This window comes from Micropterus salmoides, unplaced genomic scaffold (genome assembly GCF_014851395.1).
Source record: "Micropterus salmoides isolate LMB-PRFRI ecotype aquatic unplaced genomic scaffold, ASM1485139v1 Ms_hic_scaffold_11, whole genome shotgun sequence".
In the NCBI taxonomy this organism is placed as follows: Eukaryota; Metazoa; Chordata; class Actinopteri; order Centrarchiformes; family Centrarchidae; genus Micropterus; species Micropterus salmoides.
Window position 1 is genome coordinate 8,173,956 of NW_024040152.1, and position 20,463 is coordinate 8,194,418.

General features: G+C 39.2%; 1 protein-coding gene across 1 annotated transcript in view; it reads left to right on the plus strand.

The window, feature by feature from the left end:
• Window positions 1-18,985, plus strand: part of sv2a (synaptic vesicle glycoprotein 2A) — a 60,128-nt gene extending 41,143 nt beyond the window's left edge. Inside the window, exons 5-13 of the mRNA XM_038710683.1 lie at window positions 862-995; window positions 1,958-2,047; window positions 2,934-3,041; window positions 4,130-4,218; window positions 5,355-5,519; window positions 6,010-6,143; window positions 10,219-10,425; window positions 14,299-14,458; window positions 15,023-18,985. Of these exons, the coding sequence (XP_038566611.1) occupies window positions 862-995; window positions 1,958-2,047; window positions 2,934-3,041; window positions 4,130-4,218; window positions 5,355-5,519; window positions 6,010-6,143; window positions 10,219-10,425; window positions 14,299-14,458; window positions 15,023-15,206 (1,271 nt within the window). The 3' untranslated portion in view covers window positions 15,207-18,985. The remainder of the gene's footprint in view (window positions 1-861; window positions 996-1,957; window positions 2,048-2,933; window positions 3,042-4,129; window positions 4,219-5,354; window positions 5,520-6,009; window positions 6,144-10,218; window positions 10,426-14,298; window positions 14,459-15,022) is intronic.
• Window positions 18,986-20,463: the final 1,478 nt, after the last annotated feature.

The window sequence follows — 20,463 nt, forward strand, 5'->3', positions numbered from 1 at the left end:
TCACTCTTTTTTTCTGGGAGGATTGTGCCGATATGCAGCTCGCTGCGCTGAATGAAATAACGTTACAGAACCGGTGTTGATCTGCCTCTGAGACTGGAACGTTGTTCAGGATTATGCTCACTCATGAGTTCAAGCGAGCACGTGGATGAGCACATGCCTGGTAGCAATCTTAAAACCGCACCACTAGTGGCTGCTGGAAACTCCATAATGCCCCTTTAATGTGCTGCTGACATTATTATTACATTTATAAGAAGTATATAAACACCTAATAGTTTAAAAAATGTAATGTAGTTGAAAGCAGATCTATAGACTTTTGAATGGTGCATTTGTGAACTTACATAACTCATATGAAACAATAGTAAATGTATGATTTATTACACATTGTAACATAGCTTTCATTATAATGTTACTTGACTTGACTTAACAAATCATAACCGCAGACGTTTTGTTTTTTAGTCAATTTTAGTCAAAATAGTCCAATTGTGACAAATAAGAAAAGCTTGATTTTCATTATCACAAACCTTGACAAAGACCAAATGAGGCTGAAAATGTCTGAATGTTTTCAATTCAGTGGACGTTCTTTCTGTTTAAATAACTTCATTTTTGTGTCAAGCAAGTTTGACATGCATATTATACAGTTACACTGGTGAAAATAAAATGGGTTTGTCACATTTACAAATAGTGGTGACTTGGCTAAAAACAAATATAACAAACATATGACAAATCACTGCAATGCTGTATTTAATCACTACAGTTTAAAAAAATGCATACAACCAGTTGATTACAGTATATGACTGTCTTGCAGCTGCCTATATGCTAGCTCTTGTTTTCTCTGACACCTCCCCCCTCTCTCTCTTGTAGGCTGGAGTTTCCAGATGGGCTCGGCCTACCAATTCCATAGCTGGCGTGTCTTTGTGTTAGTGTGTGCCTTCCCCTCTGTGGCGGCCATTTGTGCCCTCACCACCATGCCCGAGAGCCCCCGTTTCTACCTTGAGGTGAGCCTGTCAGCTCTCGCCACACTCAGACCTTGTGGAAATATTATTTGAATACATGTTGACTTAGTGAATGCATAAACAGCCTTGAAAACAGAAAGCATTTGTGTACTTGCAATGTGAAAGATGCTGTGCTGCAGACAAAGTGCTGCTTTCACACCTTTCCAGAATATTTTGAATAAATTAATAAATATGTACATAAATAACAAGGTACTGTAAAAAACATCAATTACTGCTGAAGTTTTTTATTCCTATTCAGTATAATATATAATAATAATATTTGAAGGCTGGCACATGGTCCAAAATAATTACCATCCACATATTATAGTAGCTTTGTTTATGTGCTACTAAGCCACTTTTAGCTATCATGACTACAGCAAATGATATCATACAAAGAGAAACTCTTACTTTCGTAGTAATTTACCCACTTGTATGTTTTTCATTTGATTTAACTTTGATGTTCAAGACTCCTGTTGTCACACAAATGTACCCACACTTCCTTTGATACTCATTGACATCAGAAGGCATTAGTGAATTGTTTAAGTAAATGAAGTGTAGCTGGTTGCTGAGATACAGAACTAAAAATCTGTGAACTACATTTTCTACATAAAATACTGCATTATATGTTCAATTTAGTTTTAATTGAGTCTAGGTTTTGATCGAAAGATCATTGGTTTCAAGTCCCACAGCGTAATTTGGCATAAAAACGCCTCCCTAGGCAAATTTGTGATATTGGGCTATATAAATAAAATTCACTTGACTCTAACACCAAATCTCTTACCAGAAAAAAAGAGTCTTCACAAACTACAGCAAACTTTAAAGAGATTTTAAAATATTCAGTGTGCCTAAGGCTTACACCACCTGCTAGTAACCTTTCACCCTCCCTGCTACAGTTTTAATTTCCAGTTACTACTACAGCAAGAGTTTTGACTAAGATGTACACTTGTTTTGTTTTTATCCTTCAGAATGGAAAACATGACGAGGCATGGATGATTCTGAAGCAGGTCCATGACACCAACATGAGGGCCAAGGGCTACCCAGAGAGGGTCTTCACGGTAAGTCACACTCATGAATCTTATGCTTTATTTCCAAACACTATTGTCTGTATGGAGGAAAAAATGTCTTCACACAGTGCGTGTGTGACTGCCTGTAGGCAATGCAGTGCAGCAGGTTTTGAGCTCTGTGCTGCATACATTTGCATATTAAGAAGTTAAAACAGATTTTCTTTCAACTACTGTAATCTCTTAATTCCTCAAGCTACACAGTTCATATTAAATGAAATATGGTGACAATAATACTAAATAAACTCTTCTACTCTTCATCCTTCTATCATAACTTGCCATATTTAATATATGTTAATGTTGAGACATTAAGCAAATCAGTTACCTCTAATTATATCATTTTTAGTTGGGGTGGAGCCTTTTTATTGTCTCAGTGGTTGGGTTTCTTTATGGGAGAGCTTATTTTCTGTTGTAAATATACTGCACATATTTACTGAGATCTATGCATTCATTTGAATAATAATATGGAAGGAATATTAATTCTGCAGTGTCAGTTATATTTCAAAGCAAAGGTCTACAAATCAAGCAGTGATATAAAAGGGTATAAAAACTGAATTATACGTTTGATATCACATGCAGATCAAAGCATGTTTTATTCCCTCACACGTATAAAGCCACATTTAGTTTTATTAAAAGAAAAAAATTAACAATAATTAAACACATCATCCGCTTATCCTGCGTACAGGGGGGCTGAAGCCAGTCCCAGCTGTAATTTGGGCGAAAGGCAGGGTACACCCTGGACAGGTCGTGGGGAGAACATGCAAAATCCACACAGAAAGGCCTAGGCAACCGGGATTTGAACCTGCGCTATCCACCGGACCACCGTGCCGCCCATTAAACACATCAATCAAATCTAAATATTGAATCATGTTGCTCACAGGTGACCACCATCAAAACAGTGAAGCAGATGGATGAACTGGTGAACCTGGGTGATGGTGCCGCCTGGCATGAGAAATGGAGGACAAAGCTCTCTTCACTATTCCATCAGGTGACAAACACTGCAGTTTGTTTGTTTTATTTCACTTTCTTATTTAGTAATACTAATTGTTAAGGTGAAACAGAGGAATGAGGCAACCCTCTGAGGGCAGATCAGGACTAATAATCTGAGAATGAGAGATTTTCAGAATTAAACCTCGCCCATACAGATTTCAGGTCTTTAAAACTTTATAGCTAAACTGTACACAAACATAATTGTAAAAATTTAAAATTTTAGTTTTACAGGGAGGAACTAAACCTTGGCTACCCATGGCCTATTGCAGTTTCTTAATATCCCTATGAGAGTGAGACATGGTGTAGACTCCCTGTAAACTCCCTGTAAAACAAAAGCTTGTGCTGTTCTGTTTGTGACCAGATTAAACAAACAAGATACTGCGTGTTCATTATCTAACCTTTGTGGACATATTTTTGAACTTTGGAGAGAGCCAGTCTAGGTTTTTCCCCCTGCTTCCACTCTTTACGGCAAGCTAAGCTAACCATCTTTAGCTTTACGAGAGTGTTGTTGATCTTCTAATCTAACTCTTGGCAAGAGAACAAATGAGCATAGTCCCCAAAATGTTGAGCCTTTAAAACAGTTTGTGTAGTCAGTTTGCACTGGGGTTTAACTGCTTACCAAATATTGTGATGAAATTTTAAACCGTCAAAGAATCAAAAATAGATATTATAATCAAAGGAATCTGCATTTTATCTAGTGTTAAATAAAATGTAATTTATAAGCGCATTTGACAAACATGTATTTCTATTTAAGGAGAAAACAAATGTCAGAGCTCTGATGAAAACTTTGTAAGACTGCTCAATTCAGGCTTTATTTATGTAATAATTCTCTTTTTCTTGTGGACAGTGTGTATTTAGTGACTGGATGTGTTTGTCTCACAGCTTGTGCTGCTGAGGCTGTCTCAGTTTGTTTGCTCTATGCCTGGAAAGGGATTCTGGGACGGGGTCGTGATATCTAACAGCTGATGGAAAGAAACTTGTTTTCAGAGATGTATGTTGTTTGTTTACTTTCTATCTGACTGTACTTTGCATTTATTAATTTCTTTGTGTTTCCCTGTATCTGTGTCCATGTATGTGTTCCTTCAGGTATGGAGTAATTTCCTGACCATTTTCTCCCCCGAGTACCGCCGCACCACCTACATGATGATGGCTGTGTGGTTCTCTATGTCCTTCAGGTAAGATTAGGCTAAAGAATGGTGCACTACTGCAGGTTTTTCTGGGTCTTACTGAGACTTACAGTAATGTCAGTGAAGTCCATTTATTTGCTGCATCCAAAAAGAACTGGCAAGTGTTGATCACAGCAATATTGTGTGAACAGCTTGCTACAAGGTAGATGTGGGTGATCCAAATGCATACATTATCTCCTGCCCAAATGACAGGGCCAGGCAGCTCATGCCAGGTTCATACTTCCAGATGAGTAATAGCCTACTTACTCTGAACATTTGTTTTTGAATAAAACATGAAATAGAATTAAAAGAATTAAAGTAGAGGCCAGTGAGGTACAGTACTGCTGATTCAAGAGTATCTCTCTTTGTCAGAATAAAATACATTAACAAGAGAGAAGCACAAAAGATTAAAATAGAAATTTAGAAACAGTTCGGTTTCAGATCCTTTACTTAAGTAAAAGTTGGACTAATACGTTGTAAAAATACAATACAATAAAAAAAAAATACACAATTACAAGTAAAATCTTACATGTGTTAAAGTACAGAAGGATTATCATCAAAATATATTAAAAATTGATAAACTTGGGTGTGTAATCTATAAATTATGTATTTTAAATGCATAAAATGTATAATCTGCAAAGTAATTATACCTGTCAAATAGATGTAATTATTATGTATATAGATGTATATTGATTATTTTCCTTTTAGTGGAGTGGAGGTATAAAGTTTCATAAAATGTTATTAATGAAGTACCTCAAACTGTACTTAAAGGAATAGTTCCACATTTTAGGAATAGCTTATTGGCTTTCTAGCAGAGAGTTAGATGAGAAGATCAATACCACTCTCATGTGCTAAATGTGAGGCTACGGCAGCAGCCAACTAGTTTAGCTAACCACTGGATGATTAATAACGTATGTTTTAACACGTTTTACCCCACACAAAAAAATTAAATTAATTATATTATAATTCTTTTTGTGCTAAGCTAAGCTAACCAGTATGTCTGTGTCCCTGGAATATCCATGCACACAGTAACACTGCCCATGTGCCTCTTTGACAGAGGCATGATCTTTTCTCTGTTGGACTGTTACTATTTTTTCATCACTCTCACTTTATCTGTCTCTCCCCTCCTCCTCTTCCTCCTCCAGCTACTACGGTCTGACAGTGTGGTTCCCTGACATGATCAAGTACCTGCAGAAGCAGGAGTACGCTTCGCGCACCAAGGTTTTTGTTAAGGAGAAAGTAGACCATGTCACCTTTAACTTCACTCTGGAAAACCAGGTCCATCGCCAAGGAGAGTACTTCAACGACAAGTGAGTTACCTGCATCTACTTGTTAATGTCGGCCCGTTGAATGAATTAGGATACATGGTGGTCAGGTGTCTTTAAAGGATATTGTGACATTTTACATATTTTACATATCTTCAATACTTGGTGGATACATTTATTCTTTATTCTCTATTATATGACAACAAACCTAGTGAAACTATGACGGCAAATATTTTTTGTGAGCATTGCTTTGATTGGATGAAAGCCAGATTATTTTCATTTTTAACAAGCCTGTCTTTCCTTTGACCTTACCTTTTTAACCCAAACTCTGCATGTGATTGGAGTTGTTAATATTCTAGTAATATGGTAATAGCATTTCTGACTAAAAGTTTCAAACCCTTCTAATGAAAGACTCTTCTATGTATTTGCATCCTCCTTTCGTGTCCCTCCACTCCTCACTCCCATGTTTCATCTACTCATTGTCTCTTTGCCTCCATTTCTTAATTCCGTCATCCCTGTTGGTAACTACTTGCAGGTTTATGAACCTGAAAATGAGGTCTATGGTGTTTGAGGACTCACTGTTTGAGGAGTGTTATTTTGAGGACATCACCTCCAGCAACACTTTTTTCAAGAACTGCACCTTCATTGCCACCCTCTTCTACAACACAGGTAGGGTGCACACACACACACACACACACACCTATACACACACACACACACACACACACACTGATATTGTATAGTTATTAATAAAAAGGCGTGGACTATGACCTTATGTCAGTGAACACAATTAGGTAATAGATTATAATCACCATTGTTGCAACACAGCTCAAGCAAGGATAACAAGTTACTTTATTTTTATCTCACAAATGAGACATGAATGTGAGAATGGCTGTATAACATCAACATAACATTATCAAGAAACTTGAACATAAAACATGGAAGATACGTGGGGATGTGGTATGGTGCAAATAAAGAAACCAAGTAGCAAAAACAAAACGAAGACAGAAGACTGGCTGCCTGTCTCCACCCATAAGGCTCCTGCAGGAAAAGGTCATGAAGTTAGGGAATCCTATCCACAGAGGGTCATCACAATATGTTTAGAAAACACTAATTTAATGTATATGTCATTTAAAAAACACATGTTTCTACAACTAACATCATTCTGATATTGATTTATTTGACTTTGAAATATAAGTAACCCTTAGATTTTTTTATAAACTCTATTTTGAAAATCAAAATGTGGTGCAGGCTGTGCATTGGGCCTCTACTAAACCACTGCTAAAAAAACAAGCATACACTATGAATGTGATCTTGTCTTTCCCCACTCTCTCTCTCTGTCTTTATTCTCTATATGCTATTTATAGTGCTTTTAAAGATCTCCTTATAAAACACTTTCTTTTCAGTAGAGCTGTTGGCACTGTTCTACTAAGTTGTGTGTGCTGCCTGTAATGCAGTCTTATTAAGGACTTGTGTGAGTTCAGTCTTATTCAGAATCATGATGGTGTAAAGATGGTGTAGTCTGTTCAATTAAGGCAATGCTCATATATTAAACCTGTCTGGTAAGCACATAGTTACTAGTGTATCACATGCACAATTTATTATCATTAGCCCTGATCATCTTTTTGTAATCAACTTTAGTGGACACACTACATTCCCATATAACTTCTCCTGATGTGCAAAAGAACAGCAAAATCAGCTTTAACTGTTAATATTGCTCAATTACTGTCTTTTCCCCTCTCTACTGACTCCTCTGGCTGACTGGCACTACACCAAATGGGGCATTGCAGAGCTGCACATGTTTCCTAGCAACCCGGACTGACTCCATTATTAAAGCTTCAAAATTGCAGACATGTCTCGTCTCAGACTGTACTGTTGATGTGTTTCCTCCAAAATGACATGTAGAAAGCTGAGGAGAGCCGTATCTTTGTACATTGTAGAAACCAGACACCTTCCACTATGGATGCAGCAGCTGTGTCCACACATACAAACACTTGCGCACAATAAATACAATATATCAGCCAGACCTTCTGCTTGCTTTGTTAGTTGTTTCCTGTCCTAACACCTCCAGCAATCACTCACAGCTGCTATCAGTGCCGGCTAGGAGTTTATTAGAATGGAAAACATGTTTGCTTTAATTAATGCTTAATCTGTCTTTGGGCTCCCTGTTCTGAACTTAAGGCTGTCTGAGTTGTCATTGTGTACCTTATTATCACAATGCGTCATGGTGGGAACAAACCACATGACAGATGCAGCTAGGCTGTACTATAGTGACATCATGTTAGTCTGTATATACTGAGCCAGATGCTTAGAGGGCTATTCTTTTCAGTTTATCAACTTATAGTGTTATTACTGCAATGTATCAGTAATTGTGAAGATGGTATTCACCATTACCGCAATAGAGTAACGCGTGGCAGATTATATTGAGCTTGGATTCAACACTGGAAAGTTTTGTTTTGTTTTGTTTTATAAAATACCTGCAGGGTTGCACAAAATTGGTTGAGACACTGCAGATGCATTCTATTAGCCCAAAATGATCACATGATCCTTAAAGTGCCAATTTTGTAACTTATTAGTGTCAAGCCAATCAATTCGAGCCAATTGTATTTACTATATAATTTGTCAAAGTGGGTTTTACTATCTCTATAACATACTACACACTCTGACCGTAGACATTTAATTTGAATAAGGAAAAAAATCCACACACAAAACATTTTACAGGAAACAAATGGGAGAGAACTTCAGGAAGAGCAAAAGAGGAGGGATACAACATCTGCCATATGTCCACATTATACGTACATGCAATTAGGAAAGAGCTTTAGGCAAAGTGTATTGAAATATTTAAGAGTAAAAAGCAGTGAGCAGCTGGACTCTAGTAGGCTTAGATGTACAACAGATACAGTAGATAGGCTATTTTGACTTATTGTAGCCTAAACAGCGACGTTTATAGGATCACACAGTGTGAGGCTGTAGTTCAAGTTGAAACCGGTATTTACGTAGCCTACATAAGTTTACTTAAAGTAGCCTACCTCACAGTGTGCGATGAAATGAGACTACTATGATATGTTAGTGCTTTCCTGGCCTTTGAAATGAGCGTTGCCCTTTTGGTGCTTTCATGAGCTACAACAGCAAACACAGTGTGAAATGTGAGGAGAGATTCAGACGAGGGAGCAAGTTTTACACATAGGCTTATGTGCATGTATCTATTTGCCTTACATTACCTCTGTTATCTAAGGCATACAGAAATATGTATGTATAACTTATGTAGCATATCTATGTAGCTACATATAGAGGCCTAGGCTATTAAAACTGCAGTGCAGATGTGAAACTGGGGAAAATGTATTCAAGCTTGTGGCAGATTCTGTCCATTGTGCTGATATAACTATAGCCCACTAAAGGCTACTATAGTATGTAGGCTACATAGGCCTATAAAAAATGAGTGGTGGATTTTAAACACAATGCTGCATACATTTTTGTTTGTCTTTACCAAACAGATACCCTAAGATACTATAGGGCACAGCCACCAGCGTAACTGGAAACAGTTCTTTTGAACGACGAGTGTTAATAATGTTTGAAACTGAGCAAGATGAGTGTGAAAATGATCGCCATTAGCAGTTTTGCAAATATATCATATATCACGTCACACAGTCATATCCATTTCAGAAGCTATAAAGCAGCTGTTCTGCACGGCTCTAATACATCAGTTAATACATCAACTGATTTCTGCACCGACTCCAGTCGCTGCTACCGAAAGGATAGACTTTTGTGCATAGTCTTGTAAAACATTGCCGCTATACTTTGATATCAAAAGAAATACTGTCCGTCTATCCACCGACATGTCAATCTAGTTGTGGTTCCTTGGATAACAGCAGCTGCTGTCTGTCTCATCAGATTAGGCCTGGGACTTAATCAACCCAGTTCACCCACAGTTGATCCAGCAGAACCTGTGCTCCATGAATCACCTCTAGGTGAACCACCACCAGACATACTTGAAGGACAAGAGCTACAGCAACATCAACAGGTTGTTGTATCAGGATAATGGCAGACATTCAACAGGCATGGACTGTCTGAGTAATGAAACCCAGGAAAGTGAACTAAAAACAGGATAGCACCTCCGTATGCAGTGGCCCTGTGATTCACAGGAGTCATTCTAGCCACAAGAGGCTTCCTCCTGTCTCTATATATGTGCCATCCTCCCCAATAATTGAGAGAGCCTGGGAAAATATCAAAACACTTGACCCAGAGACCACAGCCTGGTGGCAGAGGGTCAGAAGGAATTGCAACAGTTTTTTACACAGCCAGAGCAAGAACTTCTTCTGGTTTTTCCACAGCCAGAGCACGAATTGCTGCTGGTTTTTATAGGACCAAAGACGATGTTGCACTTTTTATTTCCAGTTCCTGTGAAGCTTTCTCCAGGCCCCGAAGAAGAATGTGACGTGTGGTTTCTAGAGCCTGTGCAAGAATTGCAGCTGAAATGATTCAATCTTTGTTTGACAGTCTCTCAGCAGGAATTGCAGATATGTTTCCATGGCTTGAATAGCCACTGCTTTCAAATCTGCCACCACTGTTTTAGGAGCTGGAAGGGATAATAGTTACAAACGTGCAAGTGCCTTGTGCAACACGAATAGCTACATCTTTTCTCTCTGTCATGTCAATAAGCGTACTGCACTATGAACCACTTCAATCCTGCTCCCTTTCTTTCTCCTCTCGCCATCTTCTTCATCCCATCCCTCCCTCTCCCTAGATCTCTTCAAGTATAGGTTGGTCAACTGCAAGCTCATCAACAGCACTTTCCTGCACAACAAAGAGGGCTGCCTGCTCAGTGATGTCAGTGATGAGAACAATGCCTATATGGTCTACTTTGTCAGTTTCCTGGGCACCTTGGCTGTGTTGCCAGGCAACATCGTCTCTGCACTGCTCATGGACAAGATCGGACGGCTGAGGATGCTAGGTAATATGAGCGCAGAGCCACATTACTCAGCACCATGTGCACTGAAAGACAAGAAGAAGGGTTACTTGGTGTTAAAACATAGTCAAATTCTGCTCTGCTTTACAAACCACTGGCTCTGGGTTTAAGGCACTTTTGTGATTTGCTGTCAGCAGAAGATAGGACTTGTACCACCCAAGTGGTTTATGGTTTTATGATACTGAAAGCTGTATATTTTAATTACACTTTGCACAGAAATGCCTAGCTAGGGACAAGAGTTGAAAACAGCTATAAACTCATCAGTTTCATGTACTGGAAATATGTTAAATTGCATTTTCCCTATCAAATTCAAATAAACAAATAAAACTATGTGGGATTGCAGAGATGTTGCTGGAAATATCATACAGGCTAGTTACCACTGTCCTAAAAAGTAAGGTTTTAAAAAAATATAGGATAGTTCAGTGGCTGCTACTGTGACCTCACATTAAGAAGGGCTAATGGTCATTGTTCCCCAGCTAATGAGGTGGCGTCCTCCTTAAAGCCCACTACAACACTATACTTTCTATGAATCAGAGTGCTTCTGTCTGTAGCTCTGTGGTGGTCTCTCAAGGTATGTGATAGAATCCAGCCGTCCATGTAGTCTAAGCTTACTTCTAGAGCTGAAAGTATGAATTTCATAGAATGTATGGCCAGTCTGCACAGCAAGTTCCAGATCTCCTGGTGAGACCTAATAGTTAATGAAATGCTAATCTATTTAGAGGTACTTTATGAATCAACAAAAGCCAGTGATGACACAGAAACAAGGTTGGCACTAACAAATCTTAACTGCTGAGTTTCAGAGGGGCTGATGCAAGCTTATACTGTACTGTAGTTGATATAACCATAATCTAGATGTCTATGAAGATTCTCAGTCATCCAGGTCATAGTTATCCAACGAAGGTTAAAATGAAGGGCAACTGGACTTGGTTGAAGCTACTGGAAGACGTTTCGTCCCTTATCCAAAGGACTTCTTCAGTTCTGACTGACCTGCAGGGAAACTCAGCCATTTAACCTCAGTGGGGTCGTTATCTCGGGTCATCGATACCGCTGGTTCGTTAGTGTTCCTTGTTGCTGTGACGACAGTCGTTACAGTCGTTGAGACTACCTGAGGCCAAGACTGAACGACCATCGTTGGTATCTTCACCTGAGGCCAATAGGTTACGTTTGTTGAGTTTCCTGGGAAGTGATGAAAGGACAGCATTGTACGTGGGGGATAAGTGGTGGCGTAGACCCCCTCCCCTGTTCAATGACGGCTTCTCAACCCTGGTGTAGATGGCTTCCTTGACACCTCTTTCAAACCATCCATCTTCTCTGTCTAAAATGTGCACCTGGTGGTCCTCAAACGAGTGTCCTCTGTCCTTCAGATGTAAGTAGACAGCAGAGTCTTGACCTGAGGAGTTGGCCCTTCTGTGTTGAGCCATGCGTTTGTGTAGTGGTTGTTTAGTCTCCCCAATATACAGGTCTGTGCATTCCTCACTGCATTGGACCGCATACACTAGATTGCTTTTCTTGTGTTTGGGTGTGCGGTCTTTGGGGTGGACCAGCATCTGTCTTAGTGTGTTTTTGGGTTTAAAAAACACAGGGATGTTATGTTTGTTAAAAATCCTCCTGAGTTTCTCTGATACTCCAGACACATATGGAATCACAATGTTGTTGCGTTTGACCTTCTTTTCCTCCTCCCCTGTAGTTTTGTTCTTCTTGGATTTTGTGGCTGTCTTCACAAAAGCCCATTTAGGGTATCCACAGGCTGTAAGTGCCCCCTTCAGGTGGTTCTGTTCCTTCTCTCTGGCTTGGGCGCTTGTTGGTATGTTTTCCGCTCTGTGGTGCAGTGTTCTCATGACCCCTAGCTTGTGCTCCAGTGGGTGGTGTGAATCGAAGAGTAGGTATTGGTCTGTGTGTGTGGGTTTTCTGTAAACACCAATCTGCAGGCTCCTGTCCTCTTCAATGTGTACAGCGCAGTCCAGGAAGGCCAAACTGTTGTTGTGAACATCTTCTCGTGTGAACCTGATGTTACTGTCCACAGAGTTGATGTGTTCTGTGAAGGCTTGCACTTCCTGGCTTTTGATTTTGACCCAGGTGTCGTCCACATATCTGTACCAGTGGCTCGGTGCTATTCCTCTGAAGGAGTTGAGGGCTTTATTCTCCACTTCTTCCATGTAGATGTTGGCCACAATCGGGGATACCGGTGAGCCCATGGCACAGCCATGCTTCTGTCTGTAGAATCCACCGTTGTACTGGAAATAGGTGGTGTTTAGACAGAGGTCGAGTAATTTGCAGATTTGGTCAGGGCTGAGGCTAGTTCTGTTGTCCAGGGTGTTGTCTTGTGTTAGCCGTTTCCTAACGGTTTCTACTGCCTCTATGGTGGGGATGCAGGTGAACAAAGAAGTCACATCATAGGATACCATGGTTTCATCTGGATCCAGTTTTAGTCCTCGAACTTTGTTTACAAAGTCAATAGAGTTTTGGATGTGGTGAGGCGTGTTTCCCACCAATGGAGCTAAGATGGTGGAAATGTGTTTGGCAATGTTGTAGGTGACCGAGTTCATGCTGCTGATAATCGGCCTGAGTGGGGCTCCTTCTTTGTGTATCTTGGGTAGTCCATAAATGCATGGAATGGCTTCTCCAGGATACAAACGGTAATATTGTTCACGGAAAGACAGCCACAAAATCCAAGAAGAACAAAACTACAGGGGAGGAGGAAAAGAAGGTCAAACGCAACAACATTGTGATTCCATATGTGTCTGGAGTATCAGAGAAACTCAGGAGGATTTTTAACAAACATAACATCCCTGTGTTTTTTAAACCCAAAAACACACTAAGACAGATGCTGGTCCACCCCAAAGACCGCACACCCAAACACAAGAAAAGCAATCTAGTGTATGCGGTCCAATGCAGTGAGGAATGCACAGACCTGTATATTGGGGAGACTAAACAACCACTACACAAACGCATGGCTCAACACAGAAGGGCCAACTCCTCAGGTCAAGACTCTGCTGTCTACTTACATCTGAAGGACAGAGGACACTCGTTTGAGGACCACCAGGTGCACATTTTAGACAGAGAAGATGGATGGTTTGAAAGAGGTGTCAAGGAAGCCATCTACACCAGGGTTGAGAAGCCGTCATTGAACAGGGGAGGGGGTCTACGCCACCACTTATCCCCCACGTACAATGCTGTCCTTTCATCACTTCCCAGGAAACTCAACAAACGTAACCTATTGGCCTCAGGTGAAGATACCAACGATGGTCGTTCAGTCTTGGCCTCAGGTAGTCTCAACGACTGTAACGACTGTCGTCACAGCAACAAGGAACACTAACGAACCAGCGGTATCGATGACCCGAGATAACGACCCCACTGAGGTTAAATGGCTGAGTTTCCCTGCCAGTCAGTCAGAACTGAAGAAGTCCTTTGGATAAGGGACGAAACGTCTTCCAGTAGCTTCAACCAAGTCCAGTTGCCCTTCATTTTAACCTTCGTTGGATAACCATAATCTAGGACTGAGAGGAAATTTGCAGGAAAACAGGCCTGATTTATATTTAACAGCATCAACGTCACCTCAGGTTTATCAATAACATTTTGATATGTACTGCCAAGGTTTGTCATTGATCCAGTTGCCGGAGTATTATTAGTCCAAAAAATGATTTAGTTTTGTCTACATTATGTTGTTTTGTCTGCACAACAGCTAGATGATTTGGACAGAGCAGTGAGGGGACCATGTTTATTACATTTTTCATGCACTGTCTGGTCTAATTACATTACAGTTCAAAACAACAGGCTGATACTTCAGTTGTTATAGTCCTTTCTATATATGTCAAGCTTTTCCTTCACCTCTCCTTTTCTCTCTTTGTCTACCTCCAGCGGGCTCCAGTGTGATCTCTTGCATCAGCTGTTTCTTCCTGTCTTTTGGCAACAGCGAGTCAGCCATGATTGCTCTGCTCTGCCTGTTTGGGGGAATCAGCATCGCTTCCTGGAATGCCCTGGATGTGCTGACCGTCGAGCTCTACCCCTCTGACAAGAGGTAGGCAATTTAGGCATGCCCTGAAATCTCCTTGACACCATGAAGACACGGTCAGTGGTGCTGAATGACGTGTTAAATAATGTAATAAGAGTTGCCCTAGAATGATTGGTTGGCTCACAGGGATGTATGACATTGGAGAGAGAAATCATTGGTAGCTGTCTTGTTGCCACCTAATGGCTTTACTATGGTTGATGTAAATCCTACTTTGATTTATTCATTGAAATACAACCTAATATAAAGTAAAATATACTATTTTTGTGGAACATCATTATTTGTCTCAAAGCAAGAACATGTATCTTCTGTGTTGCTCCTATATTCACTGTGAGAACAGCTTTTGAGTTTTCCTTTTACAAATTACAGCTCCACCTTGTGGTTATATGGAGTACCTACACCCTTTAAAATCGATGCTTAAACAACATAGATGAAGTTCTAAAACTCACATTAACAGTTCATATCAGAAAGAAAAGAGATGTATTTGGGATGTTTTTATTCCTTCTTAATGCATGATCAAACAACAGACATGTACCTGACTCTGTACTCTATGTGTCTCCTCTCTTTTCTCAGAACCACAGCATTTGGCTTCCTCAATGCCCTCTGTAAATTAGCGGCTGTTTTAGGAATCAGCATCTTCACCTCGTTCGTTGGTATCACCAAGGCTGTGCCCATCCTCTTTGCTTCGGGGGCACTGGCGATGGGCAGTTTTCTGGCCCTCAAACTACCAGAGACGCGGGGTCAGGTGCTGCAATAGTGTGGCGCCAACAACTTTAGGGGGGGGCAGAAGAGTTTTTGCCACACTGTGAATGAACAGCTCAAGAGCCCTCCAAACCCTACCCTCTCACCCTCCCTCAAAATGATAGAGTAAAGTTTGTGCACATACTAAGACCACACAGAAGAGCGACAAAGATCTGATGTAAATATTTGGGATTAGTGATTATTTGATAGTTACCCATCCATGCTATCAATAGTGAAGCTGTGAAAAACCATTAGAATGACCGAATAAACCTTGAGCTGAGACAAATTGTTGTTGGTTGCTCAGATTTTCTGCAGAAACATGAGGCTAAAGTAATAACATTTTTAGTGAGAGCATGACATTTCGTTCCCGGAATATAATAGTAAATTTAGATTCAGTCCCCCCAAGGATGACTACATACACCTGGGGTTGGAGGTCAGGGGATGGGGGCTCTTGAAAATGAGCCATGCAAATAGACTTATAGAAATGACCACTAGCCATTGTTGCAGAGTTCTTTGTAGTCACTTCCATTCTTCTGATCAAATTCACCTCACCCGTCAAGTCTCGAGTACTTTGCTATTGTCGGACATAGAATCAAAAATGTGTCATTTTTCGCTTTCGGTTGAAGCATTTTTGACTTTGCTGGGTAATACCAAAACACTCTTGGCTTTCTCTTTAATCAAAGACATCATCGTCATTCTTTATCTTCTGAGGTCTTGTGTTGGTGTACAGACTAACTGCCATTTTATAGATTATAGAACATTCCAGGTTTGCTTTTGTTGTTGTTAGAATGTGATGAGTTCATCGAGCCCCTCTCCCTTTAAAACATTGTTTCTGATCACCTCCAAACATTCATGAGAGCATTCAAATCAGTCAATGGATTTGTTTTTCATCGCCAAGTGCACATTTTGTGCTGTCATGATCGCCATTTCATCACAAAGATGAAGCTGTTTGTTAAAATGTACATTTGAAGTACAACCAGTGAGAATGTTCCAAACAATATTTGATTAAAATGTTCAGGATCTCACACTCAATCATCATAGTTTAATCATATGATATATCTCTTTGTAAGAAATGCCTTTTCGGAAGCTCTCCTCCCAGACTTAGACTTTTTCTTTTATGAAATATGTTTTGGAGGGTGTTATGCATGGCACAATGTATGTATGTAAATTTATGAAAATTCAGAGTACAACATGTGAACAGCATTCTGGACAAGTTGCATTTGCTCATCGAATAATCTCTAGTTACCGTTATGTGTTGACATTTCCTACCCACAAAATACTTCTGCTCTTGGTAGCGGCGATAACATGAACATTGATGTACCTTACCCCAGTCTTCTTAGAGCACACGCCACAGAATGGTCTAAAAATATTTTATTCCTTTATTACCTTAAATCATACTATTACATAAGGAAGAAAAGCAGGTAATCAACAGGATTAAAAAAGTTACACAAAAAGCCTACAGTTTTCTTTTTTACTGTTTTATTGCAGGCACAATTTGTTTTAAGTGTGTAAGGGATGACAGATAAACTATAATCTAATTATTTGTGTGAACCGAATGTTTATATTAATGAACGTGCTTCATGAGTGCAATATTGAACCTCTGTGCAATATTGAGATTTTGTTTTATTTTTTATGTCTTTTACGATTTTGTTACCATTTAGCTACCATTTGGCAAACCAATTCTGATTTGTGAAAGGTTGTGGGGTAGCTGTCTTATATTGATAATGGAACATGATGTGATGGTGTGTGAACGTACTGGACCTACTTAACCTGTTTTTTCTCTTGGGTCAAGAAAGACTGAATTTAATAGAAAGTCAGTAGAGTAGATATTAAAATTGCAGCAGAGTTCTTCTATTTTAAATTTTCCTAATGTGGATGTCCTTGGAGCACATAACACGTTGAACAACGAGGATTAAATGCAGTTGAAAATGATTATTCTGCTAATAAGGGCATGGATTTTGAGTCCACTGGGGCATTGTGTTTACTTGTGCTTTATTAGACAAATGTAGCTATATATAACACGACATTCACCATAGAGAACTCACAGTCAAGGGCTGATTGTCATATATCCCACACTGGTAACAGCACAGAGTTTCGGCATAAATGATTGCCACATTCCCCTGATCTTGACACGCAAGGATAATATGTTCACAATTGCATGATAAAAGAAAAACAATCATTAACATGTCAGATTAACAAAAAAAATAGTTTCCGTCCAAACTGCCATTTTGTAGGATAGCAGCCATACATAGACTCAAGACAGTTGAATAAATAGAAAACCCATTGCACTAATTGTACACGATCGTACATGCACAATTGTGAATGCCTTGAGGTCTTCAAGACGCATTCTGATACAGCCTTGCTAGAGACTGAACGAAGGACAAGGTGAGCGTTTAGCAAGAGCACAAAGACCAAAACCTACTAAATGACAAGATTGTGAACATAAGTGCAGTTGTGAACATAAGTGCTTCAAGCTTTGATGACCTGCCCCTTACATCTCACTCCCTCTGTCTCACACTGATCTCGCTCCAAATTTGACATCTGACCCATTAGTTATGAGTGTGCCATCGCTCATAAATTATTGCCAAATATTTTGTATGGCCTGAATTTACACATTACACCATGAATTCCATGAAGTTATAAATAAATGTACTTATAACATACTACATTGCAGTAGGTTTTTGTAGGTTTTCAGCTATTGATCACGTGAAACAAGAACAACTGGACTCATTATGGTAATGAAGATTTTTCACAACTCATCTCCAAAGCGTCTTTAAGCGTCCAGCTGCTCTTGTTTTAAAACTACAAGAAATAATGGCTTCAGAAGCCAAATAGCCAGAAAGTCAGAAAACTAAATTTGCCCAGATTCCCTCTTAAAAGCACATTGATAGTATATAAATGCACAATTACTGTACAAATATAAAAAGTCAGCAGTCCTATTCTCTCTATGTTGTCCTGTATCACCCATGAAATTTAAGAACCACGATGTCAAGATAACTGTTGTATTTGTTCAACATTGAATGCTGTTAAAGCTCTAACCTGTCTCAGTGACTCAGTTCAGACTGTCCAAGTCAAAATTGTCTCTCTTTTAGATACATATCTTAGCTTATGTTACAGGGTTTTTTTGTATAATTAACTTGTTGCCTGAGCAACAGTCAATCGTGCGTGCAAACGTTAACAAAGCAATAAGTGTTTGGGTATTTGTCTCTAATTCTCTTCTTTGAAGCTATTGGGAATTGGAGCACATTACTATATGCTGGCCTTGTCCACTAAAATGCTGAGTGTTGGCTTAATAATGACACAGGACTTAACAGCTAACATTCATGTATACTCTCTAAAAACAACACTAAGTCTTGAAGCTTTTGTCAATAAGATTGCATTGCCATTAATTAAATGTAACAAAGAATCTATCACTTTTGTCATTGTAGTGTGCTGTAGAAATTGTAGTTGATTGTATGTAAGTATAGAAACTGTTTGTGAAACCATGAATATAAAAAAGTAAAAAAAAAAAGAAAAAAGAAAAAAAGAAGTGTAAATGCTGTATGTTGTCTTTGATTTTGTGTGTTTTGTAAAAGAGAATGAAATATAAGAAAATACATCAATGTTAAATAGTGGTTATGAATCATAGTTAGCCTAAATGTGACAACATCAGTTCTGTTTAAAGGTGTGTGAGATTTTTTCTTATATTATATCATTGTTGATTTTTGAATGGGGTTGCACTAACTGACCCTTTGGAATCACAATAGATATAAAGAACCATGAAGAATAAACAAGTGGAAAATTATGTAAAGTCAATAATTGTCATTTCTTTATGTTTATATAAATATTGTTTTACATTCATCACAGACAAAGTCTAGGCTACTACAAATGGTTAAAATCATGGATGCAGCCACAGGACTACAGAGCGTTTAAAAAAACTACACAACCCAGAGTGTGTGCTAGGTTTGGTGTATGGATCTGCTTCTAAACCTGTTCTGGCTAAGTTAGGTGTGGTGCATGCAAGGGCTTTGACGCTTAACTGTGGGGCCTTCAGAACTATCCCAGTCCCTGCCCTGCTCGTTGAAATGGGAGAAATGCCCTTAAGTTAAGATTATAATACTGGGGTGTTAATAAATATAATACTTTTTTGTCACTGTAAATCAGTGGGCTAGGAAGCTGGGCATGGAATGGGGAGGTATTGAGATGGCTACCCATGCCCTATTGGGTGCCTGAACTGCACTACACTTTGTGCTTGAGCAGGTGGACCACATTGCAAAGGAAAGTTTAAGCAGAGAAGTAGACTTATCCGTGGGGAGAGTGGAACTGAGGGAAATAATCAAAGAGGGCTTAACAAAAGAATGGCAGAATGGGTGGCAAAGGGAAGTCAGAGGTAGACACTTCTTTTCTATACAACCCAAAGTCAGGAAAATATGTTTCTGTACTTCTCTGTCATGTATTTATATGTATAGTTGGGCCTCTGTGGGTTAAATAATTCTTTGTGCATTGTAGGAAAACATGTTTCTGGCTTGTGTGGATGTGGGATCCTTGAAACAGTAAGGCATGTTTTCCTAGAATGTAGAAAGTAGGGCAGAAAGAAAGGTATTCTTTGGTAGATTGACTGGACTTGGAGTTGACTAGACTTGACTTTTTCTGTTGCATTTTTGTTTGGACAGAGTGAGAAACAAATGGATCTCCAAGCAGTAGTTGTTCTAGACCAATTTTATTAGGGGGGCCAGGCTAGGGCCACTTGTTTTGTCACTCAATCCGGGACAAAGGAGACAAAGGCTGTGTTCAAGCTTTCAAAATGTCTTGTTTAGTATATAATGTAATGTTTAAGTAACTTACAGTTACTTGTTTCAGTAACAGGATCTTTTCAGTAACTTAGTTATAGTTTTATTAAATGACATTATACAAAAAACCCATTCCTGTTAACTTTAGCTCAAGTTACAGTACATTCTTTGATGAACACTTCTCTGTAATGCTTAATGAACAGTAGAAGCTCTAGTGTACTAGACATTCTCTGTATCCTAGTTTGTATTTTGTTTCCCAATATAACTTTAGTTAGGAAAAACTTCTCCACATTCACCCCTGTTATTAGTCCTGATGTGAAGTATACACAAAATTAAATACTTAGGCCATCATCTGTGCTTTATAAAGGGGGGATATGTTTTGTGAAAGGTTGAAAATACAGTCTGAAATAATTGCTTGGAAAATAGAAACATCTCCATATTCACTCCTGTTATTAGTCCTGATGTGAAGTATACACAAAATTAAATACTTGATAGGAAGCCATC